General features: G+C 34.0%; 1 protein-coding gene across 1 annotated transcript; it reads right to left on the minus strand.

Annotated features, from left to right (window-relative positions):
- Nucleotides 1-9,722: 9,722 nt before the first annotated feature.
- LOC148875630 (G-type lectin S-receptor-like serine/threonine-protein kinase B120) lies at nucleotides 9,723-13,266 on the minus strand. Its single transcript, XM_088975848.1, has 7 exons — nucleotides 11,847-13,266; nucleotides 11,572-11,688; nucleotides 11,255-11,475; nucleotides 10,942-11,152; nucleotides 10,590-10,827; nucleotides 10,288-10,438; nucleotides 9,723-10,178 (listed from the first exon to the last, which is right to left on the minus strand). The coding sequence occupies exons 1-7, from the start codon at nucleotides 13,150-13,152 to the stop codon at nucleotides 9,867-9,869; spliced, it is 2,556 nt and encodes an 851-aa protein (XP_088831974.1). The 5' UTR covers nucleotides 13,153-13,266; the 3' UTR covers nucleotides 9,723-9,866.
- Between the last annotated feature and the right edge of the window lie 8,999 nt (nucleotides 13,267-22,265).

A 22,265-nucleotide genomic window follows, 5' to 3' on the forward strand; every position in this document is an offset into this window, starting at 1 on the left:
AACTGATTTTAGTTCAAATCATGCTTTAAGCATAAATAAATGTTTTTAGTTGAAAGTGTTAATTAACTTTTCAAATCGGGTGGGACAGGTTGGGATGGGTTTAACGGGTTGGGGACGAGATGGGTTTGGGAAATTGAGAGGAAAGATTAGACAAGTTTGGGGTCAAGGGTACATAGGCAGGTTTGGTAATGGGTAGGGCAATTTGCACGGGTACCCTATTGCAATTCCTACTTGTAAGAAGATGTGAATGTATATACACTCCAAGGAAGGTTTAGATTAACCTCCACAACCTGGGGCCTAGTCCATGCTAGGCCCACAAATTTTAGAATCAAGCCTGGGCTTAATACTTTAAGCCCAGCCTAGGCCTGACCAACAAGCATATATTTTTGAAAATATTAGGAGTAATTTTTCATGAAAATATTTAATAAGGTTGACCGGACCTTTTAGGGGTAGCTTGGTGATGTAAAATACTTAAATGCTTGAGTGGACAACTTTTATTAATGGTCACTAACAGTGATATAACAGAAATCTTAATGGGAATGTGAGTTTTGACCAATAAAATTCACTGACATGGGGTTCTCTAGAGGTTTTAGAAAGTTATGGTGGGGTTAAGAGAAATGCAAAAATTTCATTGTGAGTTTTAGGTGGTGTTTGGCATTGATGCCGTTTTTTGAGAAAACGGTGCCATATAGGCACCACATCAGAAAATTTGATGCTTCAGGAAATGGCATCTTGGTACCCTTTTTCCAGAAAAAAATATTGCTTCAGACAACACCTTGGAAATCAGGAAAGTGTTGTCTAAAGCAATGCCAAATTCAATGTTTTCTCAAAAAACGATGCATTGCTGCCAGTAGTGCAATGATGTGGCATCATCTTGGATGTAATATATATAATATAACATATTCTGGAAACGGTTCTACAGCACTGGTACCAAACAAAACCAGTGTTTCTTTCCCAGAAAACATCCTATGTGGCAGCACCGTTTCCAAACAAAAAATAAGCACCAACGGTGCTTACAACTCAAACATACCTAGCACCATTTTTATATTTGGAAATGGTGCTGTGATCTCAACACTGATGCCAAACACCTACTTAGATAATACCCCACATTGACGACAAACACCTACTTAGATAATACCCCATAAATTAATCTAAAACTAAGGTTGTGTTTGGTAGCAGTGCAAATTTATGTGCATGCAAAAAATTATGGTAATGCAATTTGTTTGGGTGCAAATTCTAATTTATTTTTGTTTCAAATTTTACTTCATTTTGTTTGATAGTAGTGCAAATAAAGAAAAAACAAATTAAACAATACCTAAAGCAAAATAATGTAAAATAAAATCCAAAACAAAATTAAAGTAGATTTTGCATTCTTTCCATTTGCACCTCCATGCATTTGTACTAATACAAGTAAAATTCAACTGCAACCAAACACAGCCTAACCAAAATGTTATATATTGTCAATACAATGAAGTAAAAATGACTTCTAGTCTTGAATATTGTATATCATGAACCAAATAAATTGAAAATAGCTTGTAACTTGAATCTACGATTGTTTAAGAAAAACATAGCACCTAAGCCAATTTTACTAATAAATTGATTGGGATAGTGTATGCATATCTATATCTATACTACTTTAAAAAGTACAAATTGTCTCAATAATATTTTTGGAATTTTTTGAGGACAAAATTTACCCATTTATATTTAAATTTATTGATAAAAATGAGGACAAATAGGAAAATTGGTTATTGATATTAAATGAGTTGAAAAGAGATAATTTTAAGATATTCAATGCATTCAATTTCCTCTCATTAAATCCAAAATTTAAGATATTAACTTGTACTAATCACATGTTTAAAGAATTTTTGTTTCTTCTCATCATCAAGTTCTATTAATTAAATACATATATAAAAATTAATAATTTTAATAACATAAAAACTTATACTTTTAAAATCTACCTAGAAAAATAGTGTTTTCATCTAGGTGATGGTAAGCAATTAAACCATTTTGGGTCAAATGGGCTAATCCACGTTTCCACAATTAAATAATAAAATTCAAGAATAGATAAAATGCAAAAAATATAAAAATAAAAAAATAGAAACATTTTTAACATCATATATTTGACATATTAAACAATAATAAGTATGGTAAATAAGAAATATTTTTATTAATAATGGAAATGAAATGTAAAATTTAAAACAAATTGCATATAAAGCTATTTTCATATTCTCTCTCATTAAATCCCATATCTAAGGTATATTCTCTCATTAAATCCTATATTTAAAAAATAATTTTCTCATTATTAAATTCTATTAATTAAATCCACAATAATAATTTCAATAGTATAAAAAAATATTTTAAAAATTAATTTGAAAACAAAACCATTTTCTTCCCTCCTGGTGGTGGGTAAGCAATTCAACCATTTGGGGTCAAATGGATTAATAAATAATGCTATAATTAAATAATAAAAATTTAAAATAAATAAAATATATAGTACAAAAAAGTAAAAAGGATTGGAAATATCTCGAATATTGTATATTCATTATACCAAACAAAAATACTTTAATAGTATAAAAATAACTATTTTGAAAGAACTATTTTTATTAATGATGAAAATGGAATGGAAAATTTAAAATTAACTAGAAATTAAATGATGTAATAGTCAAATAATAAAATTTTTAAAAATAGAAAAGATAAAAAATAAAAAAAAAAGAGAAATTTGGGCACATATCTAATGTTATATATTTATAAAAGTTAAAATATTTGGTACATCTCTAATATTATACATTCATTATATCGAATAAAAATAAGTATTATACATAAGAAATAATTTACCAATGATGGAAATGTAATAAAAATTTTAATGTCAACCTAGAAATCAAATTATTTTCCTTTTTGGGTGGTGGGTTAATGGTTTGACTAATACGTCCTTACTGTTAGCATCCATTATAATTCGTCAAAACCCATATACACATGAGACCACATGGTGTTTAAAATTCTTTTAAAACCCAATATTGCCCTTCCCTCATCTCGAATTCATTTTCGAGGGAACCAAAAAACATTGTTCATCATCTCTTCCAATTCTTGGTACAGCGGTGGTGAACCGGCATTGACCCTCTCCACCTCCGACCAAGTCCATTCCCTAATCTCTTTCTCTCCTCTTCCCTCTCTCTGTCTCTCTCTGTCTCTCTCTCTCTCTCTCTCTCTCTCTCTCTCTCTCTTTCTTCCTCTTCTTCTCCTTCCTCCATCTTCATCTCTGTTCCTCGTCTTCTTGATGGTAAATAGAGAACTACCATCAACGAAACCCTGTTGGTAGATTGGAGCTGTACAGTTCAGCAACTAGGGTACAGTTTGGCAATTATGGTGCTTCTACTCTATTCATCGTTGCCTATGTTTTCCGTCCTCCCAAGAAAACCTAATTTTCTTCCCCAATCTCTCTCTCTCTTTCCCCCTCTTCTTCTTCTTCTCTTTCTCTTTCTTCCTCTTCTTCTGCTTCTTATCTCTATTCATCGACTTCTTGACGGTGAACAGAGAACTACCACCAACGAAACCCTATTGGTAGACTGGAGTTGTACAATTCAACAACTAGGGTGCTTCTACTCTAGGAAATTTTTTAAAGTAAACAATGATCGTTGCCTTTGTTTTCGTCCTCCCAAGAAAACCTAATTTTCTTCCTCAGATCTCCACCAAATCTAGCAAAGTTTTCTCCATCTTTATTGGATGTTTCAACTTCAAGAATCCAATCAGTCTGACCTGCAAATGTCGGACTTCTGAAACCACTCGATTGTAAAGAAATGAATGTCGAAGCTCTGCATTTTCAACTTTTCTGGGAGGATTAGCAAGTGCTTTTTCTCTGTTTTGTTTTTCATCCTCCCAATCTCCTGCTCTCTGCCATCTCTTATGCTCTTTTCTTACCCTTTCCATTGCTATTTAGATGACAAAAGAGTCATCTAGCAAATAAAGAAATATTCATGGAGTCCCAACACCAATTGCTATGGTTGGAACTACGTTGGATGCGACCTTTTAGACCACGTCATCCAACTCCTCTTCTACAACATCTACACTTCTTTCCAGATCCTAGAGGCCATCGATGATCTCCCATACCTGAAGACTCTTGACTTCAATGACATCCCCAATTTCACTAGTTCCATCCCCTACTCCATGACAAAATTTCAGAACCTCGAAATACACTGCATATGGAACACCAACCTCTCGGGTCTTATCCCTGAATTTCTAAAGGAACTCAAAAATCTCCAAAGTCTCTATTTGGGCTACAACCAACTTTCTAGTACAATCCCAACATTCTACTTCCAAGAGCTCTAATAGGGTTTGATGAACCAACATTTCTTTCCCCTTTTTTCCTATTTTACTTTGAAACTTTGAAGAAGAATAAAGGGTAAAATAGTCTTTTTGTCTTTTTATTAATGGGTGCTAATAGTATGGGAATTATTAGTCAATTGTCAGAAACAGTAGGGGTAGTGTTAGTCAATTTTCAAATAGTAAGGGTACACTTAGTCAATTAGCTAAACCATAAGGGTAGTTAAAGAAATTTACCCTTATTTATATAATGTAGATGAAATATATAATTTAAAGCTAATATGAAAGCAACACTATTTTCTTATTTAGATGGTGGGTCAATGGTCCAACTTTTCAAAGAAGCTCATGATGTTATAGTTAAATAATAAATATTTACAAAAAGATAGAACACAAAAAATAAAAAAGTAAAAAATTTTGTGGAAAACATTTGGAAAAATTCCTAATGTTATATATACAACATATTAAATAAAATTAATTGTTAAAATAAAAATTAACTTTATTTATGACAAAAATGGAATACAAAATTTAATAACAACAACAACAACAACACCACCAACAATAATAATAATAATAATAATAATAATAATAACAACAACAACAACAACAACAACAACGACGACGACGACAACAACAACAACAATTGATGGTGTGCAATATTTACTCTCCTAGTTCAAAGGCAGCTCGAAGGTCGGACTGTCACGTGGCCGGTCGAACTGCAAGACAAGAAGATCAGAGGACTCAAGGTGAATTACCCTGTGTGGGCACTCCAATGCTTAAGTTAGCAAAGGGTATGTAATAGCAAGTTGTTTGCTTGTAAGTGAGAGAGTCTGAGAGCTAAATCACATGTACCTTATGAGGTTGGAGGTGATGCCCTTATATAGGCAAGCTACAATAGGCCTCACGAAACATATTTGAGATCTTTGGCCTGCATTACTCAGAGCCCTTTTTCGCACATGGAGATGTACTTCGTGTGAGCTAATAAGGCTTATTGAGTCTGTCCAATCCAAGCAGGATAAGGATAAGGCTTGCTGACGTGCAGTGTGATCTCGAAAAGGTCGGAGACGGCTGTCCAGCTTCTTGAGGGTTATGTGGTACCTCGGTAGGTCGGGACACCACAAGCTGCTCGGACCTCAGCCTTGGCCGAGGTGCCTAAGGTGCCCGAGTTGACCTGGCCTGTTGAGGTGTTCGGAAATGTTGAGCTGTTGTCCAATCATCATGTTGCTCCACATGTCTGCTTACTAACGAGTTGGGCCAAATTACCCCTCATCAACAACATTGTAATTTAAAATTTCCACGTGCAATAGATGTGCACATTTCCTACAAGCACTTGAGTTTATTTTTAATGATATTGTTACTTTTGCTAATTTTCAATCTATATCTTAACCATGATATATCTAACATTCAAATAATTAATATGAAGAAAAAATTTCTGACATGCAATTCATGTGCTTAATAACTAGTACTTTAAAAAGCATGAATAGCCTCAAAAATATTTTTGGAATTTTTTAAGGAAAAAATTTACCCCTCCATATTTAAATTTAGAGATGAAAATGAGGGGAAATAGCATAATCTGTTATTGAGATTAAATGAGTTGAAAATAGGCAATTTTAAGATAATCAATACCTTCAGTTCCCTCTCATTAAATCCCAACATTTAAGGTAGTAACTTGCATTCATCTTCATTGAATTATATATTTAAGTCATTTTTGTTTCTTCTCATCAGTAAATCTATAAATTAAATCCATATATAATAAATTAATAATTCCAATAACATAAAAATTTATACTTTTTAAAATTTACCTAGAAAAAATAGTATTTTCATCTAATGGTGGTAAGAAATTAAACCATTTTGTGTCAAATGGGCCAATCCATGTTGTCACAATTAAATAATAAAATTCAAAAACAGATAAAATGTCAAAAATATAGAAATTAAAAAATTTGGAAACATTTTTAACATCATATATTTGGCATATTAAACAATAATAAGTATGATAGCCAAGAAATGTTTTTATTAATGATTGAAATGGAATGTGAAATTTAAAACCAATTTGAAATAAAACTATTTTCCTATTCCCTCTCATTAAATCTCATATCTAAGGTATATTCTCTCATTAAATCCTATATTTAAGATATATTTTTCTCATCATTAAATTCTACTAACTAAATCCACAATATTAATTTTAATAGTATAAAAAATAAGTATTTTGAAAAGTAATTTGAAAATAAAACCATTTTCTCCCCTCTCAGTGGTGGGTAAGCAATTCAACCATTTGGGGTCAAATGGGTTAATAAATAATGCCATAATTAAGTAATAAAAAATTAAAATAAATAAAATATATAATACAAAAAAGTAAGAAGAATTTGACATATCTTTAATATTGTATATTCATTATACTAAACAAAAAATAAAAGCAATTAATTATGCCAAAGAAAAATTAAGTGCAACAATTAAAATTTACTTATATAATGTAGATGAAATATAAAATTTAAAATTGATCTAAAGCAAATTAAGCTATTTTCTTATCTAGATGGTGGGTCAATGATTCAACTTTTTAAAGAAATTCGTGATGTCATAATTTAGTAATAAATATTAAGAAAAAGATAAAACACAAAAAATGAAAAAAAGTACAGAATTTTTTCAAAAATATTTTGGAACATTTCTACTGTTATATATCCATCATATTAAATAAAAATAATTGTTAAAATAAAAATATTTTTATTTATGATAGAAATGAAATACAAAAATATAATAGTAATAATAATAATAATAATAATAATAATAATAATAATAATAATAATAATAATAATAATAATTGTTATTGTAATTTAAAATTTTCATGTGCAATGTACGTATATGTTTACTACAAGCAATAATTAAGTTTATTTTTAATCATATTGTTATTTTTATTAATTTTCAATTTCTATCTTAACTATGATATATCTAAAATTCAAGTAATTAATACAAAAAAAAAATTTCTTGCATACAAGAGATGTACTTAATTATTAATTTCATCCAATCATAAAGAGGATCGAATCTGCATCACCCTTAATTGAACTGAATTGGAATTCGAATTTGGACAAACAGATACTACTTCAGCCCTATGTTAATGGTAGTTGATTAGAAACCGTGTGGAAAGTGGAAAAATAATCATTTCAATATTTTTTTTTTCTTAACGCTTGAAATCACAAGCTAAATAAACCTGTGGTTGAACTGCTTGGTGGAGCCTTGGAGTCCTAAATTAACAACAATAATTTTTTAATTAACAATAATTGATTGTTTTCATGCTATGAATTAGTAATAATTTAATATATTGATCGCTATACTATAACATTTATATTTCCATCGCATGGGCCCTGCTAGTATTGAAATATATACAAACTGGCCTGGGCCCGGGCTTGGCCTGAACATATAATTTAGGCCCAAGACCCTTACTCTTGCGCAGTAATTTCTTAGATAATGAGTTGAAGATGCAATAAATTATCATTGAATTCCAAGCTTTAGCAGCTACCGGATCCAGTCGTGGAAGAGTGTCGTCTACAAATAACACGTTTTCCATCGCTCGTTTTTAGGATAAGTAGTTTTCACCAGTCAGAGGGCAAGAAACCAGCTCCTGGATTATCTTATGGGTGAAGGAAGCATAGTGACGTCAGATTTACTTCCATGGCTACTGTAATTCTTGTTGAAGCTCCACTGGTTTCCGTCGCGATTATACCTTTGCATGATCATATAGAGTGAGTTAATGTCATGTTTACTTTTAGTTAAATTATTTATTCGGGTAAATGTAGTTATCTATATAAGATTTTTTTGGGAAATATTTACATGGGCAAGTGCATTTATCCATGTTTTTTAATTTCTTATGTAAATAATGTAATGACCGTTTTAGTCATAAAAATTTATTATTAAAAGGGGTATTTTTGTCCCATTCAAGTGTTGGCAACTTTACCCTAGGTGGGAAAGTTATTTATCCACCTAGGAGATGGACCGAATAAGTGATACATAGGAAAATAAACTTTCCTTCCCACATAAATCTGAAAAGGAATATGGGATTCTTGGTCAATATGAATCAAAATCCCATTGATCAATTTTTCTCCCTCTCAAAATCCAAAAAAAGAAAAACACCCCCTAAAAAGAAACGGAGGAAATCAAATTGATAGACAAAAGAAACCAAGTAATCAAGCCATATCCTGACCTCTAATACCATGAAAATGGTGAGCCAGGACATTAATGAAGAAGATAACTTGTTTCTAGAATTATTCATGGGCCTGGCTTCAATCATTTTTCAGGCCAAGCTCGGGCTTTTGGATATATGCCTGGCTTGTGACTATTCAGGCTGGGCTTCTGGCTTCATGCAAGGGTCAGAATCAGGCTCAGGCCTGGACATTTAACGTTAACAAAGAAGCAGGACCCAGCCCAACCCAGCCTGTAAATATGTCCACTTGTTACATTGATGCGGTTAGGGCTGCAAACAATATTCAATTACGGATTTATCCGAATTCAAATTGCAATGCAATCCTATTAAGGGTGATTCGAATTTGATCCGTTTATAATTGGATCAAATATGGATGTAGCCCTATCTGATCCAATATAATCTGATTCAAATTGATTTAAATATCTAAATTGATACATACTTAAAAATTATATTATACTTATCATTGAAGTTGGTCTTAATGTTGTATTTTTATTAAATTGTCATATGTTCAAGTTTTATATAAATGGTTTTCAATTCATTCATTTTGTTCATAAAATGTAATTTAAAGTCATTTTTAGCTCACCTTATCAATAATATATAATATTTTGACCATTTTTTGTTTAATTTATTTATACTATTTAATATCCACTAGATATCCGATAAATATGCGCAGATTTGAATTCAAAATGTAAACAAATCAAATTTGGGCATGGTTGACCATAGGCTACTCTATGTAACGGCCAGTTATGTGATAAATCATTCTTTAATGTAGATTCTCTATTCTGTTGGCTTACCTCTCTCTCATTCCCAATTGAATCTAGTTAGCTGCCTTGTTTCCTTCTTTGTAAAGGATTTGAGCATAAAGTGAGAATTAACGAAAGTGATTTGAGCATAAAGTGTAAATAATAATATGACATTGAGAAAATTAAACGTCAAACCATACATGTAATAAGGTAAAAGTCAACAGATACTGCTGGAATGACAATGAAAGAAAGAAGAAAGTTATTATTTTTATTTTCATGAAATCCTAAACTTACCTCACCAAATAAGTTGACAGCCAAAGTATGTGAAGGGAGTTCATTCTTGTTTCCACCCCACTACAAACAACAATTTGTGGAGTCTTTTCATCATCACATTGTTACATGTATTTGAACTACTTGTCTTCTATAAATACTTAAAGACTGAAAAACCCTTGTATTTTGTATTACTTTGTATGTATTTATAAGATTTATAAATTTCAGGCCAACAACATTGAGTAAAAACATCTATACAAAATCAATACATGTGCAATCTTTCGCTTCTCAACCAATCAATTTTAATCAAGCAATATACAAACCAAGAATTTAGGATACAAAATTCTTTATCTTCCTACAATCATAGTAACTGTTACATCACTTGTCGATGCAATTTCATGGCTCTCTACTGATATGCACACATCTGTAGGATGATTTCTAACTATAGTAAAAGTGGGTTGCTTTGGTACAGGAAAAGAGGCAGTTTCACTCTCCAACATCAAAATAACAGATGACATGGTTGGCCTGTCCATTGCAGAGTCTTGCACGCACAACAGCCCCACATGAATGCATCTCAACACCTCCCACTTAGAACATGAGCCACTTATGGATGGATCTATGAATTCCATCGCTTTATCTTCACTCCACAGTTTCCATGCCTGAAAACAAAAAATCCAAGTGATCCATTATATCAGTAAACAGTTCTAGGAATATGCGTAAAAGGAAGAACCTAGATATTTATTCTGATAAAAAAACAAATACACATACATATCCGAGAAGGTTTAATGAGTGCTCCTGGGAACGGAAGTGTGTATTCCTTCGGCCGCTTACAATCTCTAGAAGTAATACTCCAAAACTGTAGACATCAGACTTCACTGAAAATAGGCCTTCCATTGCATACTCCGGAGACATGTAACCACTGCATTTGATTTTATCAGGGAAATTTTTATAAGAGACCATGACGATACAGTAGTCATCAATGGAAATTGTTAACTTGCTAGATGAAATGACTAAGTTAGAAATGCATCTTTGGAAAGAATGCATGATCCCCTCCTCTCTTCAACACTTACTATGTGCCTACTACTCGGGTTGTATTTGCTTCATTCTGATTTCCTCCGAAAATCTTAGCCATCCCAAAGTCTGAAATTCTTGGGTTCATCTCTTCATCCAGTAAAATGTTGCTGGCCTTTAAATCTCGATGAATTATTCTCAGCCTTGAATCTCGGTGAAGATAAAGGAGCCCTCGTGCAATCCCTTCAATGATATTGAAGCGCTTCCCCCATTCTAGTAGCCCTTGCCTTTCAGGTTCTGTATTAAGTAATGTTCATTGAACAATGTCAGCAAATATCAATTTCACCTATTTCCCATGGACGGTTGAAAATCATAACTAATTTCAGGCTTTAAATGTTAAGGAGAACAAACCAAAAATGAAAGAATCTAGACTGCTGTTGGGCATAAACTCATAAAGCAATATCTTCTCCTCCACTTGAATGCAGCAACCCAAGAGTCTAACTAGGTTTCTGTGTTGTAGTTTGGCAATTAGTATTATCTCATTTTTGAATTCCTCCAGGCCTTGTCCGGATCTCCTTGAAAGTCTTTTGACTGCAACTTCCCGTCCACAAGGTAGCTTGCCCTATAAAATGAGAAAAAGAAAGAAAATGGAAAAAAGAGAACCGTTAATTTTAGATTTATAATAGCTATTCAATTTTGAGAATGTGTTTGTGTTGAAATTTACCTTGTAAACAGGACCAAATCCCCCTTCCCCAAGTTTATTTGCATCTGAAAAGTTGTTTGTGGAAAATGCTACAAAATTAAAATTAAACAATGGTAATTCGGGCCCATCTCCATGCTTTGCTTCTATTGCTGCGTCGCCCAGTACAGATAAGTCTTTTGAAAGCTCTTCACTTATGCTCAAATCAGGTAATGGTAGCTCTTTGTTTGGCATAACCAACGAGCCTGAAAAAATGGTAAAGAAACCCCTAAGGCATTGCTACCAAGAAGAACAGAGATTAATACCATATCCAAGATGAACTAATACATTTAGTCATTTACCTTTCACTTTTCTTTTTGCGTTGAACCTCCACAACAAGTAGATGGATAGGCTTAGGAAGACGAACCCCAATAATGCAATTATTATTATCACCAATTTCAGTATCTTGCTCATCCCACCTGCATTTGGAAAAGATCTTTAATTCATAAAGCAAGAACTGATTAAAGAAAGGCAATCCATATATGGAACTCACTCCTCAGTGACTCGCAAAAAAAATATATGATTCAGGGCAGTTTGGGAAAATAAAGACAATTAGCTTCGAAAGTCAGAATTTTACCTTGGCCTAGTTCGGAATCAGCAAGGCGGATGTACAATGTATTCCCACCTTCTGGAAAATGCTGAATATCAACCAAATCCCTCTCCCATAGCATACATCCAACCCCATTTACATAAGCGTAGGCTCTGCAGGAGCAATTCTTCAAACACTCGTCTTCGCACTCACCTCTGCCTTGAATTGACACCCAGTTGGAAAAATCTGGCAGTTTTATACCTTGCACCTTTAAAAATCCATCTCCCTCGATATTCTCAACACTACTATTTCTCTGACACTGTAACTGCGTTCTCCTCACACACCCGCCTGACCAATTTCCTCTGCTCCATTCGAGGGGCGACTTGGGCTCAAATCCTTGAAGACAAGTACAAACGGGAGAGCTCATTCGATTACAGATTCCATAAGTTCCGCACTGATTATAAAGCTCACATTCATCAACTGGTTGTGACCAGATAGTAGTCCACTCTTTTTTCTCTGAATTCCAGAGGAGATGATCCTCGATTCCATCCCATCTTATTCGAAACTTCAGGATGTCAGTGCTGTTAGTCATAGTATATGTGAAGTACCTTAGTCCTCCTTCTTCGTCATTTACAAGCCTAAAACCATAGATATAAAGAGGTCTCATGTTGGGAACACCCATGAATGTCTGGCCATTCCACTGCCCGCTCCTCCAACGCCTTTTCGATCCTTCCCACATCACAATTTGTGGAGACCCAACTGGATCAAAACCCATGGAGTAGTTCCCAATTGACGGATCGTTGGCGCTTTTCCATGAAACGAAGAGGCGAGTATTGCCGGTTCTGAGATTCAAGCTGGCTTTCATACCTGGTAAGTAGGTATCCGTCGGATCATCGAAACTCTGCCACAAGGTATTTCCAGTGTCGCCGGCGTCATTGCCAGTACTCAGAATAAGATTTCCAGAATCCGTGAGATATGCAGTGGAATTACCCGATACAGCAGAAACATTCGTGGACCAGAGAGAATTTCCATTTCCATCTAAAACTATCAGATTGCCGCTGCCTCCAATAGTAAAAACTCCGTTGGTATCTAAAACAGGATTATCTCTGTTTGCAACCCATACGACTGTTTGTACAGAAACCTTGTAATACCATATGCCGACATAGCGATTTGTCGAGTTTACCGGACTGAAGAACCCCAACTGAAAGTTGTTTCCCGCAGAGATAATGGTTCCTCCATCCCTGATGGGACTTCCTCGGGTTAGTGTGCTAGCTGCATAACAAAACGAGGAAAGGTTGTAAAGCAGGAACAGAGAAGAAAGAAAGAGACTTGGGTGTCTGCACCTGCTGCCCATCTCACAAACTTGCTCGTTGCAGATGTCAGTGGGAGCTACAAGTCTAAAAACAGAGCAGCGATGAAGGATGGGCGGCCACCATCCAAAACCAAAAGGAAGAGTGACGGTCGATAAACGCTGAAGAATTTTGACCGCGAATCATCTTTGAAATTTTTTGTTGACCAATCAAGTATTTGTGGTTTTCTAGTTGTATATTGTCATAAATCTCCTTATCTCTACCACGGATGCATTTTTCAAGAGCAATGAAACCAGAGGTACTATCGTAAATTTGTTTCATTACATATAACCTTTCCAAAACGTGCTCTCTTCCTCTTTATGCGTTTGCGGTCACCCATTGAATTCCGCACCAAATTTCAACGTGGAAATTTGGAATGGAACTATTTTGACTAATAAAAAATCAATAAATTATTCAAAAATTGAGCAGTGATATTATATAATTATCCATGCTATTTGGTCAAACCGTATTTGTAATCTAATTTGACATGGTGCATCGTATGGGTCCCAGTGTTTATGAATTATAAATCAACGGTATCAAACAATCAGTATCACATTATTAGGAACCAAACGAAAAAAATTAAAATGGTGTTCTAGACTTCTAGCACCCAGAAAAGGAAACCGAAAATGGCATTCAAAGGCCACCGTATGAAAATTAGGGTTTATAAACACATACGGTTAGGATTCGTAATAAAAGAAAAAGGGTAAAATACAAAAACCTCCCCTCAAATTTTTGATAATCATAAAAACCTTCCGTATAGTTTTATTTTAATATCTCCTGAAATTTTGAAAAATTGAATAAAAACTTCTCTTCCCTCATTGTTCTAGACAGAAAACATTAGATTGGTGTACTAGTTTTTTCTAAATATTCATTTTATCCTTTTATAAATTATTTTTCATACAAAATTTTTGAAATAACCCCATTTTGATTCAATAAAAACCTCTTTTAACGATCATTTCAGTAATTTTACATACAAAATTATTGAAATATATTTTTTTGTTGAGTTAAAATGTGATTATTTCAGTAATTTTGTATGTAAAATAATTTATAAAATGGCAGAATGAGTATTTGAAAAAAAACAGGTGCAATCAATCTAATGTTTTCCATATGGAAAAGTGATGGAAGGGAGGATTTTGTTGAGTTTCTCAAAAGTTCAACGGAGGTATTTGTTAAAATGAAACTATAGGAGAGGTTTTTATGATTGTCAGAAACTTCAGGGGAAGTTTCTGTATTTTACCCTTATTTGATATTTCAACCATGGGCCGTGTTAGTGCAAGTGTGCAAGTGTGCACGATAAAACAAGCTTAAGAGAATGCAATTTATGGATTAAAATATTTAAACCTCCCTTGAATTTTCATATAAATAATGAAACCTCCCCTCATATGACATCCCCTCATCACAAACCTCTCTTCTTAAGATCTGTATGAATGCGATATTAATTTTTTTCAAATCCCAAATTTGCCCCTTTAAAATCCTTTAACCATGGCTAACGACTGAAATCCAAGAAATAGAGATATCTGAACCAAGGTTTTTAAAATTGTATCGGACAATGAACCATTCAGGAGTTCTGTTCTTGGGTTGAATGGTTCGACCATTCGAATCGAACGAACGGCCCATTTTGACAAAAAAATTAAAAAACAGCCAAAAACCATTAAACGATTTGAACAGTTTAAATGGATGATTCAATCACCCGGGTCAATGATTTATTGACCAAATCAACGATTTTTTACCAAAAATACGATTCTAGAAAGAGACGCAATAACTCAATAACAGCTATTCTTTCAATATTTTTGTTCCTTGTAAACTTGGTGTCGACAATTAGGACGTCAATAGTTTTTATATCATTTCAGGAACAATTTAGAGAAATTAAATTTTGATGGGTTCCTCAACCATGTATACATACGACAATGAATTCTAACAATGAATTTCTAAACTGGCATTCAGTGTTTCATTAAAGGTACAATATTCTGAGTGAAGTCACTTGATTTATTATCTTTATTTTTAATCAAAATATTTAATCTTAGATTGAGATATTGCAGGGATGTATCGACATAAACTTGTTCATTAGAGAACATAGCATTGAATAAATAAACTCCTATATGTTGCATTGTCTGTCCTTGATTCTTATTAATACTTATTGCAAAAGTAGATTGCAAGAGAAATTGTTTTCTTTTAATAATGAATGGCCATTCAATGTCAGAAGGAGTTGTAATTATTTTTGCTTCAATAACTCGATTACCCATCTTCTCAACAATTGAGTTACCTTACACAACCCAATTTATTGGTTCAGATTTCAAAGAATCATTACAAGTGCCCCACCTTTAAGTTGCAAGTGATGATTTAGAAGATCAAAAAAGTTTAAGTGAATGCATAACTCTAGAGGATTCATGGTTAAGGTTCAATTATGGCAGTGCTTTCATTCTAAGCCTTCCCCCCTTTTCTTTTAAATGATGAAGAGAAAAAAAACAAGGAAAATTAAAATGAAAAAGAAAAGATAAAACAAGGGATTAACTTAGGTGGAATAAAGCTTTGTTGTTGTGGTAAGAGAAATGTGTCTTAAGAGTTGAGAAAGGAGGGGCGATCAATTCTCAAGGATTCCTCCCTCACCCAGGTCACCTCTCCCACCCCTATTTATAGGCTTAGGGTAGTGGCAGTTCGGGTATTATAGAAAAGCTTGAGGGTAGGAGGGCCTAGGAATGGTAAAAACAAGGGTATAGGGTGAAGGGGAATTGAGGGTAGTTTAGGTATTTTGGAATTTTTTGGGGGACAAAAATGTTTAGAGGTGGTGAAAATATGGGTATTTTGGGAAAAGGGAGAGTGGGGGTATTTTGGATATTTTATAATTTTTGAAGGTATTTAGGTAAACTCATCTAGAGAGAGAGAGAGGGTATTTTCCATCTACGAATTAATACATTTGGATGGTTAGGATTAATTTTTGAGGTGTTATGGTGCATTGTTGGTTCTAAGGGAAGTCTTGCATAAAGGCCAATGACAATACATGAAACATGGTCTTATTTGATTTGAAGGCTAGAGAGTGTATTTTTAGGTGAAATTTGGTATGATGATGTTTGTCCCGGATTCATTGGCAGAGTCTGGTTGGTCTAAAGAAGCTTGGATATAAGGGTTTCTCGGGGTGAACTTAGGTATTTCAAGGTGAAATTTGATAAGCAAGGCTTTTAGGGTACCTAGAGTCTTCCGGTGATGTTTGATTAGTTAAATGAAGTGTCTATATGGGAGATTTACAATTCAAGAGGTTGAGGTATCTAATTTTGGGTGATAACACCCCTATCCTCAAGCATCTATCCTATACTATCTATTTCTTTCCTTCTAACAATACGAGAAAATTTCCATGAAGTTTGAATTCATTAGTTCATGCCCAATGCTGGCTATTAAAATAGCAAACTCATTGCTTTCCCTACAAATATTCATTAACTTGAAATACTTTTTCACTTTTTCCATTGTTCTCCAAGTATTATTCATTATGGTATCATTAGTAAAACCAAGGTTCAAATTATCAACAGATACCCTTGATACAAGAAGTATTATATTGATCCAAAGGCATGGGTAAAATGGTCCCCATGCCATTTAAGTGTTAATGGGACCTATAACAGGAATGGAGGACTGCCACTACAAGTTATCAATCACCTATAAAGGTCAATAAATTGCCATTTAGTATTCATTCAAACAATTTTTATTGTTTTTATTGCCTGTCTTGATTGTTTGGAATTTTGTCCAAATTTATTTGATTTATGGTTTTCCACAAAAAATAAATAAAAATCTAAAACTTATAAAAAATGATTTTTGTAGGTTTGAAATGATTTCTTTGTAGGGAAGAAACTATAGGGTTGCCAATGGATCAGGTCCGACCTAACAGACCTGAATTGGTTGGGTTAGTTTGGGTTCCTAATATATTGTCTTGATTATTATCAGTTCAAAACCAGTTCTACCCAGTTTCGAACCAACTCAGACTGGACTCAAGCTATATATATTAAATATACAATGTATTAAAAATTATATTAATTGAATAATATATTAAACAAATTAATATATGTAATCTTTCAATAAGTCTATTATAATCGGGTCCATTGAGTCTAATCCGATTGTCCCAATAATCGATCGGTTCAATTTTGGGTCCAAAATTGCTGACCTTATTAGATCTGGTTCCGTTTTGGTTCCTTATTATTTTTTGTTGGGTTGTTAGAGTCAAGTTGAAAAGACAGAGATAGAAGAAAGAAAAGAGCAAACAGTTTGGTGGGTGTGTCACCTTATGACTGTCGACACCCTAAAAGAGATATTTATATTAAAGAAAGTAAAAGGACAAATCTGTCCTTAGCTTACAAAAGAAAGAATGCATAAAATAGATGTATAACAAAAGAAGTAAAAGTACAAAAATAGCCCTACATCTAGATCTTCTCACTATCTCTACACTCCCCCTCAAAGTGATGCCTAGGAATAAGCATTAGTTTGTCCATGAGAAATAGATGTTGAGCTTGAGTCATTGCTTTTGTCAATAGGTTTGTCAGTTGGAGCTTGGAGGAGACATGAGGAAAAGATATAACACCCTCAAGAAGATCACAAATAAAGTAGCAATCAACTTCTATATGTTTGGTGCACTCATGGAAGACATGGTTGGAGGTAATTTTGATTACACTAACATTGCTTTCTTAGAGAGGAACATACGATGATGGTTCATTAAGTACTTCAAGTAGAATAGCCCAGAGCCATGTGATTTCACTACACATGAAAGACATAGCTTTGTACTTAGTTTAGGTGGAAGATTTTGATACAATAGGTTGTTTCTTGCACTTCCAAGAGATAAGGGAGTTGGCTAAGAATACACACCAACCGGTAGTGGACCATTGGGTGTTAGGGCATTCAACCCAATCAACGTTTGCATAAGCCGTAAGGTTAATGGGAGATGAAGAGGAGAAAAATATCTCATGTGATAAAGAACCCCATACATATCTAATGATTCGATGAATTGTAGATAAATGAGGTTATCTTGGAGAAGACACGAATTGACTCACCATTTGAACTGCACTTGATATATCCGAACGAGTCATGGTGAAATAGATCAATCTCCCCACTAGTTGGCAATAAAGAGTAGGATCTTCTAGAAGAGAACCATCATCTTTGTTGAGTTTCAAATTCAATTCTAGTGGGGTATCAACAATCTTGGAGTCACTGAGATTGGCCAGTTTAACTAGATCAGTAGCATACTGTTGTTGGTTAACAAAATAGCCCTAATAGTTTTGACTCAGTTCAAGCCCCAAGAAATATGTCAAAGGCCCCCAAGTTCTTCATCTTAAAGGATTTACTAAGTAACTGTTGCAGTTCAACAATTTCTCATACATCATCCCCTGTAATGAGTATATCATCGACATAAAGAAGTAAGATCGTCACTTGCTGCTTCCACCTTAAAATGAATAAAGAATAATTTGAAAAACTCTGGATAAAGCCTGCATCAATGATAATAGATCTGGACTTCTCAAACCAAGCTCTAGGAGCTTGCTTCAAACCATAGAGCGACTTCTTCAGACAACAAACAAGTTGTGGATCTGTATAATATCCATGAGGGGGCTTCATATAGACTGTCTCCTTCAATTCCCCATGGAGAAAAGCATTCTTTACATCCTTCTGAAGGACTGGCCACTGTTTAGATGCAGATATAACCATCAGAAGTCGTATAAGGGCCATTTTTGCTACAAGAGCAAAGGTCTCCTCATAATCTATCCCATATTCTTATTTATAGCCTTGTATAACCAACCTAGTCTTGTATCTATTTAGGCTCCCATCAGATTTTAGTTCCATGGAGTAGACCCATCAAATCTCAATGAGAGATGTCACATTTGGGGCTTTGATCAAGTCCCATGAAGGGCTCCAATCTTAGAATCCATGGCATCTTTTCAGTGTGGTTCTACTATAACCTACCGGTAAGATCTGGGAATGTCTATGGTAGATAAAACAGTAGAGAGGGAGTTATGCTTCAGTGAAAAACCGTAGTGGTTAGGTGGGTGATAAATTCTAAAAGAATGACGTAAAGTAGGTATAATGGGTTCAAGTGGAGGATCAAGTGCACTTACTAGGGAAGTTGGAGTGATTGGATTAGTAGCTAGTGGTGGAGCGGAGGGGGGAGGGGGGCATTGAGACTGAAGAAAACCGTTGCTTTCTGAAGTAGGTCTAAAGTTGCTAGGAAGGTGATATTGGTATATTTGAGGTACTTGTAAAGTCAAAAGTGTGTAATAAAGAAGTGGAAGGGTGTAAAAGTTTCACAATATGTTCAAAAAAAGACATACTCTCATGGAAAACTATATTATGAAAGATTCGAATATGATGGACCAAAGGATCATAACAAAAGAATCTTTTATGTTCAAAACTATATCCCATAAAGGCATACAAATCCACTTTTGTAATTAGCTTTGTGCGTTCATGAGGTGGAAGATAAACAAAATAAGCACAACCAAAAATCCTGAGCATAGATAGATGTAGAGGTTCGTGGAAGAGAGATTAAAAAGGGGAAGAATAATATAAAACAGATAAAGAAAAATGATTTATGAGATACACAACAATGCTAACTGCATCCTCCCAAAACCAAGAGAGTACATGTGAATCTTGTAGAAGTGTTTTGAATACATTCAAAATATGTCCATTCTTTTTTTTTTTGTTACCATGTTTTATTGTGGGAGTGCCTGGATAGGATTTTTGGGATTGAATTCCACATTGTTTTAAGTAGGTTTGGAAATTCCCATCAAAATACTCTCTTCCTAAATCCTCATAACGCATATCCAGGCATCAAATTGGATAGTAACATAAATATGAAAATTCTTAAATATAGAATAAACTTCAGATTTCTTTCGAAAAAAATAAACCCAAGTGAAATGGGTGCAGTTATTAAGAAAGGTTGTAAAATACTTATAACCCAATTATGAAACAATAGGAGATGACCAAACATCACTATGTATTAAATGAAACGAAACTGTAGCATGCTCAAGTGAGAAGGAAAATGTAAAATATAATTCTTACATAAATCACAAGTAATACAATCTTTATTAACATTCTTAAAAAAAAATAGTAGAAACATGTAAACCACTAGAAGTAAATAACTAATCAAGTTTCTTAGAAAATGGATGGCTAAGGCGTTTAGGCCACAAATGCCAATCATTATTACAATTAAAGGACTCAGCCAAAAATAGTAGAAAGCAAACAAGAAATAGAAACAACTACAACCTTATTCTTCTTAAACTCTAGAGCAAATAATTGTCATAGTCTATGCCCCTTCCCCTTCACCTCCCCAGTTTGTTAGTCCTGTGTCAAACAACCATCAAAAGTGAATGAAATAGTGTTACCTTCCTCTACAAGTTGGCCAATAGAAATCAAATTAGTGGTAAGCTTAGGTATAAATAAAATTTTGGATAAATGAAACAAAGATGACTTAGAGTAGATAAATACAAATCATTACAGCCAAGCATATATAATTTTTCACCATTTGTAGTGGCAATGTGTTTATTGGGAATATGGGGTTTGGGATACTAACCGAGTGTGGCCCTTGTCATATGGTTAGAGGCTCCCGAGTCAATATACTAGAGGCAATTTGGTAAAGGACAATAGGTTGGTAACTTACCAGACAAGCTAATAAAAGAGAAGGCTAAGGAGATGATCGAGGACATGAGTTGTTGAATCCGTTCTTTAGACATGCCACCAGAGATGTCATTTTGGCCAGCCACAAGGGTAATGGTGGAAGAGGCATTTGATCCATCTTAAGTAGTCTGATAGGCCTTGTAGCTTCCTTTCTTCTAATTTGAGCCACCACTTTTCTGAAGCCAAGTAGGGCATTCAATAATGATATGACTGAATTGCTTCCAATAAGTGCATGCATTTTTTTTCTTACAATGGGAGACAACATGCCCAATCTCCTTACATTCATAGCATTGTACTTTAAAGAAGTCCTTCCCTTTCGGTTTTGTTGCCAAGAAGACGACATCAATGTTGGAATCTTTTCTTCCATCAAGAGTGGTCTATGTAACAAGTCTAGTTTCGATTCTCAGAATTTCTCCAAAAATAGTCTCTAAGTTAGGAAGTGTTTTTCAGCTCAGGATATTAGGTTTGATAACTTCAAATTGAGGCCTCAAATGTATTAGAAAATGTGTAATCTTTCTTATATCAAAATGTTCATTCATATATTTTACGTAACAATTTGACGGATCCTTGCCCATATATACTATCCAGAGGTTAATAAACCCTACATAGTATTCCTGGACTTTCCTTCCTCCCTAATAATATGAGAAGATGTCAATCTCTATAAGGTACTATCTAGAAGTGTTCGATTGCTGATGATAAACTTTCTCAAGGTACTCGTACATCTCATAGACAGTCTTATACCCTCTCATAGGGATTGTAATGTTGGTTTTGACTGAATTTAAGATCCATGATGCAATGTTTGCATTGTTGTTCTTCCACTGATTAAGACCTTTAATATTTGAATCATTAGGTTTAGCTACAAAACCATCCAGATATCCCCAAAGACCCTTAGCTTCAAAATGGAATTGAAAGTTAAACTTCCATAAAGCATAGTTTGTGCCATTGAATTTAACAGGGAGAACCTCCATCCTTTTCTATTCCATTAAAGGACAAAAGATAGTAATGCACACTTCTAGGAAATCAATAAAATTCAAACTAGAGGGTAAAAAAGAGAGTACCTTTTAGTCGAGGTCCAAAAAAGGTAACTGTAGAAACCCTTCAAAACCAAAATTTATGCAAACCAAACCAAAAGGATTCAATAGATCTGCTCTAGGTGACACCAAATCTAAGATTTCAGGTTGATCCAATGTCTCTACAAGGAGATCCAAGAAGAAGGAGAAATTTGATGGCACAACAATCCAGAGAAATGATCTGTAAAGTTCAAATCTGAAGCTTCTCTAGGGAGAAGATTCAAAGACACTCAAGAGCCTCCCAAATATTATTAGAGAGTTCTTGAGACAATAGCAACAGAGATGATTGAAAAGATACTATATGTAGATCAGATCGTGACTTGCTTTGATACCATGTCCGAGTCAAGTTGAAAAGACAGAGATAGAAGAGAGAAAAGAACAAACAGTTTGGTGGGTGTGTCACCTTATGA

The sequence above is a fragment of the Nelumbo lutea genome, chromosome 1 (genome assembly GCF_056320005.1).
Source record: "Nelumbo lutea isolate HS-2025 chromosome 1, American lotus-T2T, whole genome shotgun sequence".
NCBI lineage: Eukaryota > Viridiplantae > Streptophyta > Magnoliopsida > Proteales > Nelumbonaceae > Nelumbo > Nelumbo lutea.

Bases quoted from the DNA above. Each gene is read 5' to 3' on its own strand.
- LOC148875630 (XM_088975848.1), bottom strand. From the start codon at position 13,152: ATGGGCAGCAGGTGCAGACACCCAAGTCTCTTTCTTTCTTCTCTGTTC. The intron at 11,476-11,571 runs GTAAATGACTAA...CCATTTTTTCAG, and splicing joins CGCAAAAAGAAAAGTGAAAG to GCTCGTTGGTTATGCCAAAC. The intron at 11,153-11,254 runs GTAAATTTCAAC...CTCATTTTATAG, and splicing joins GATTTGGTCCTGTTTACAAG to GGCAAGCTACCTTGTGGACG.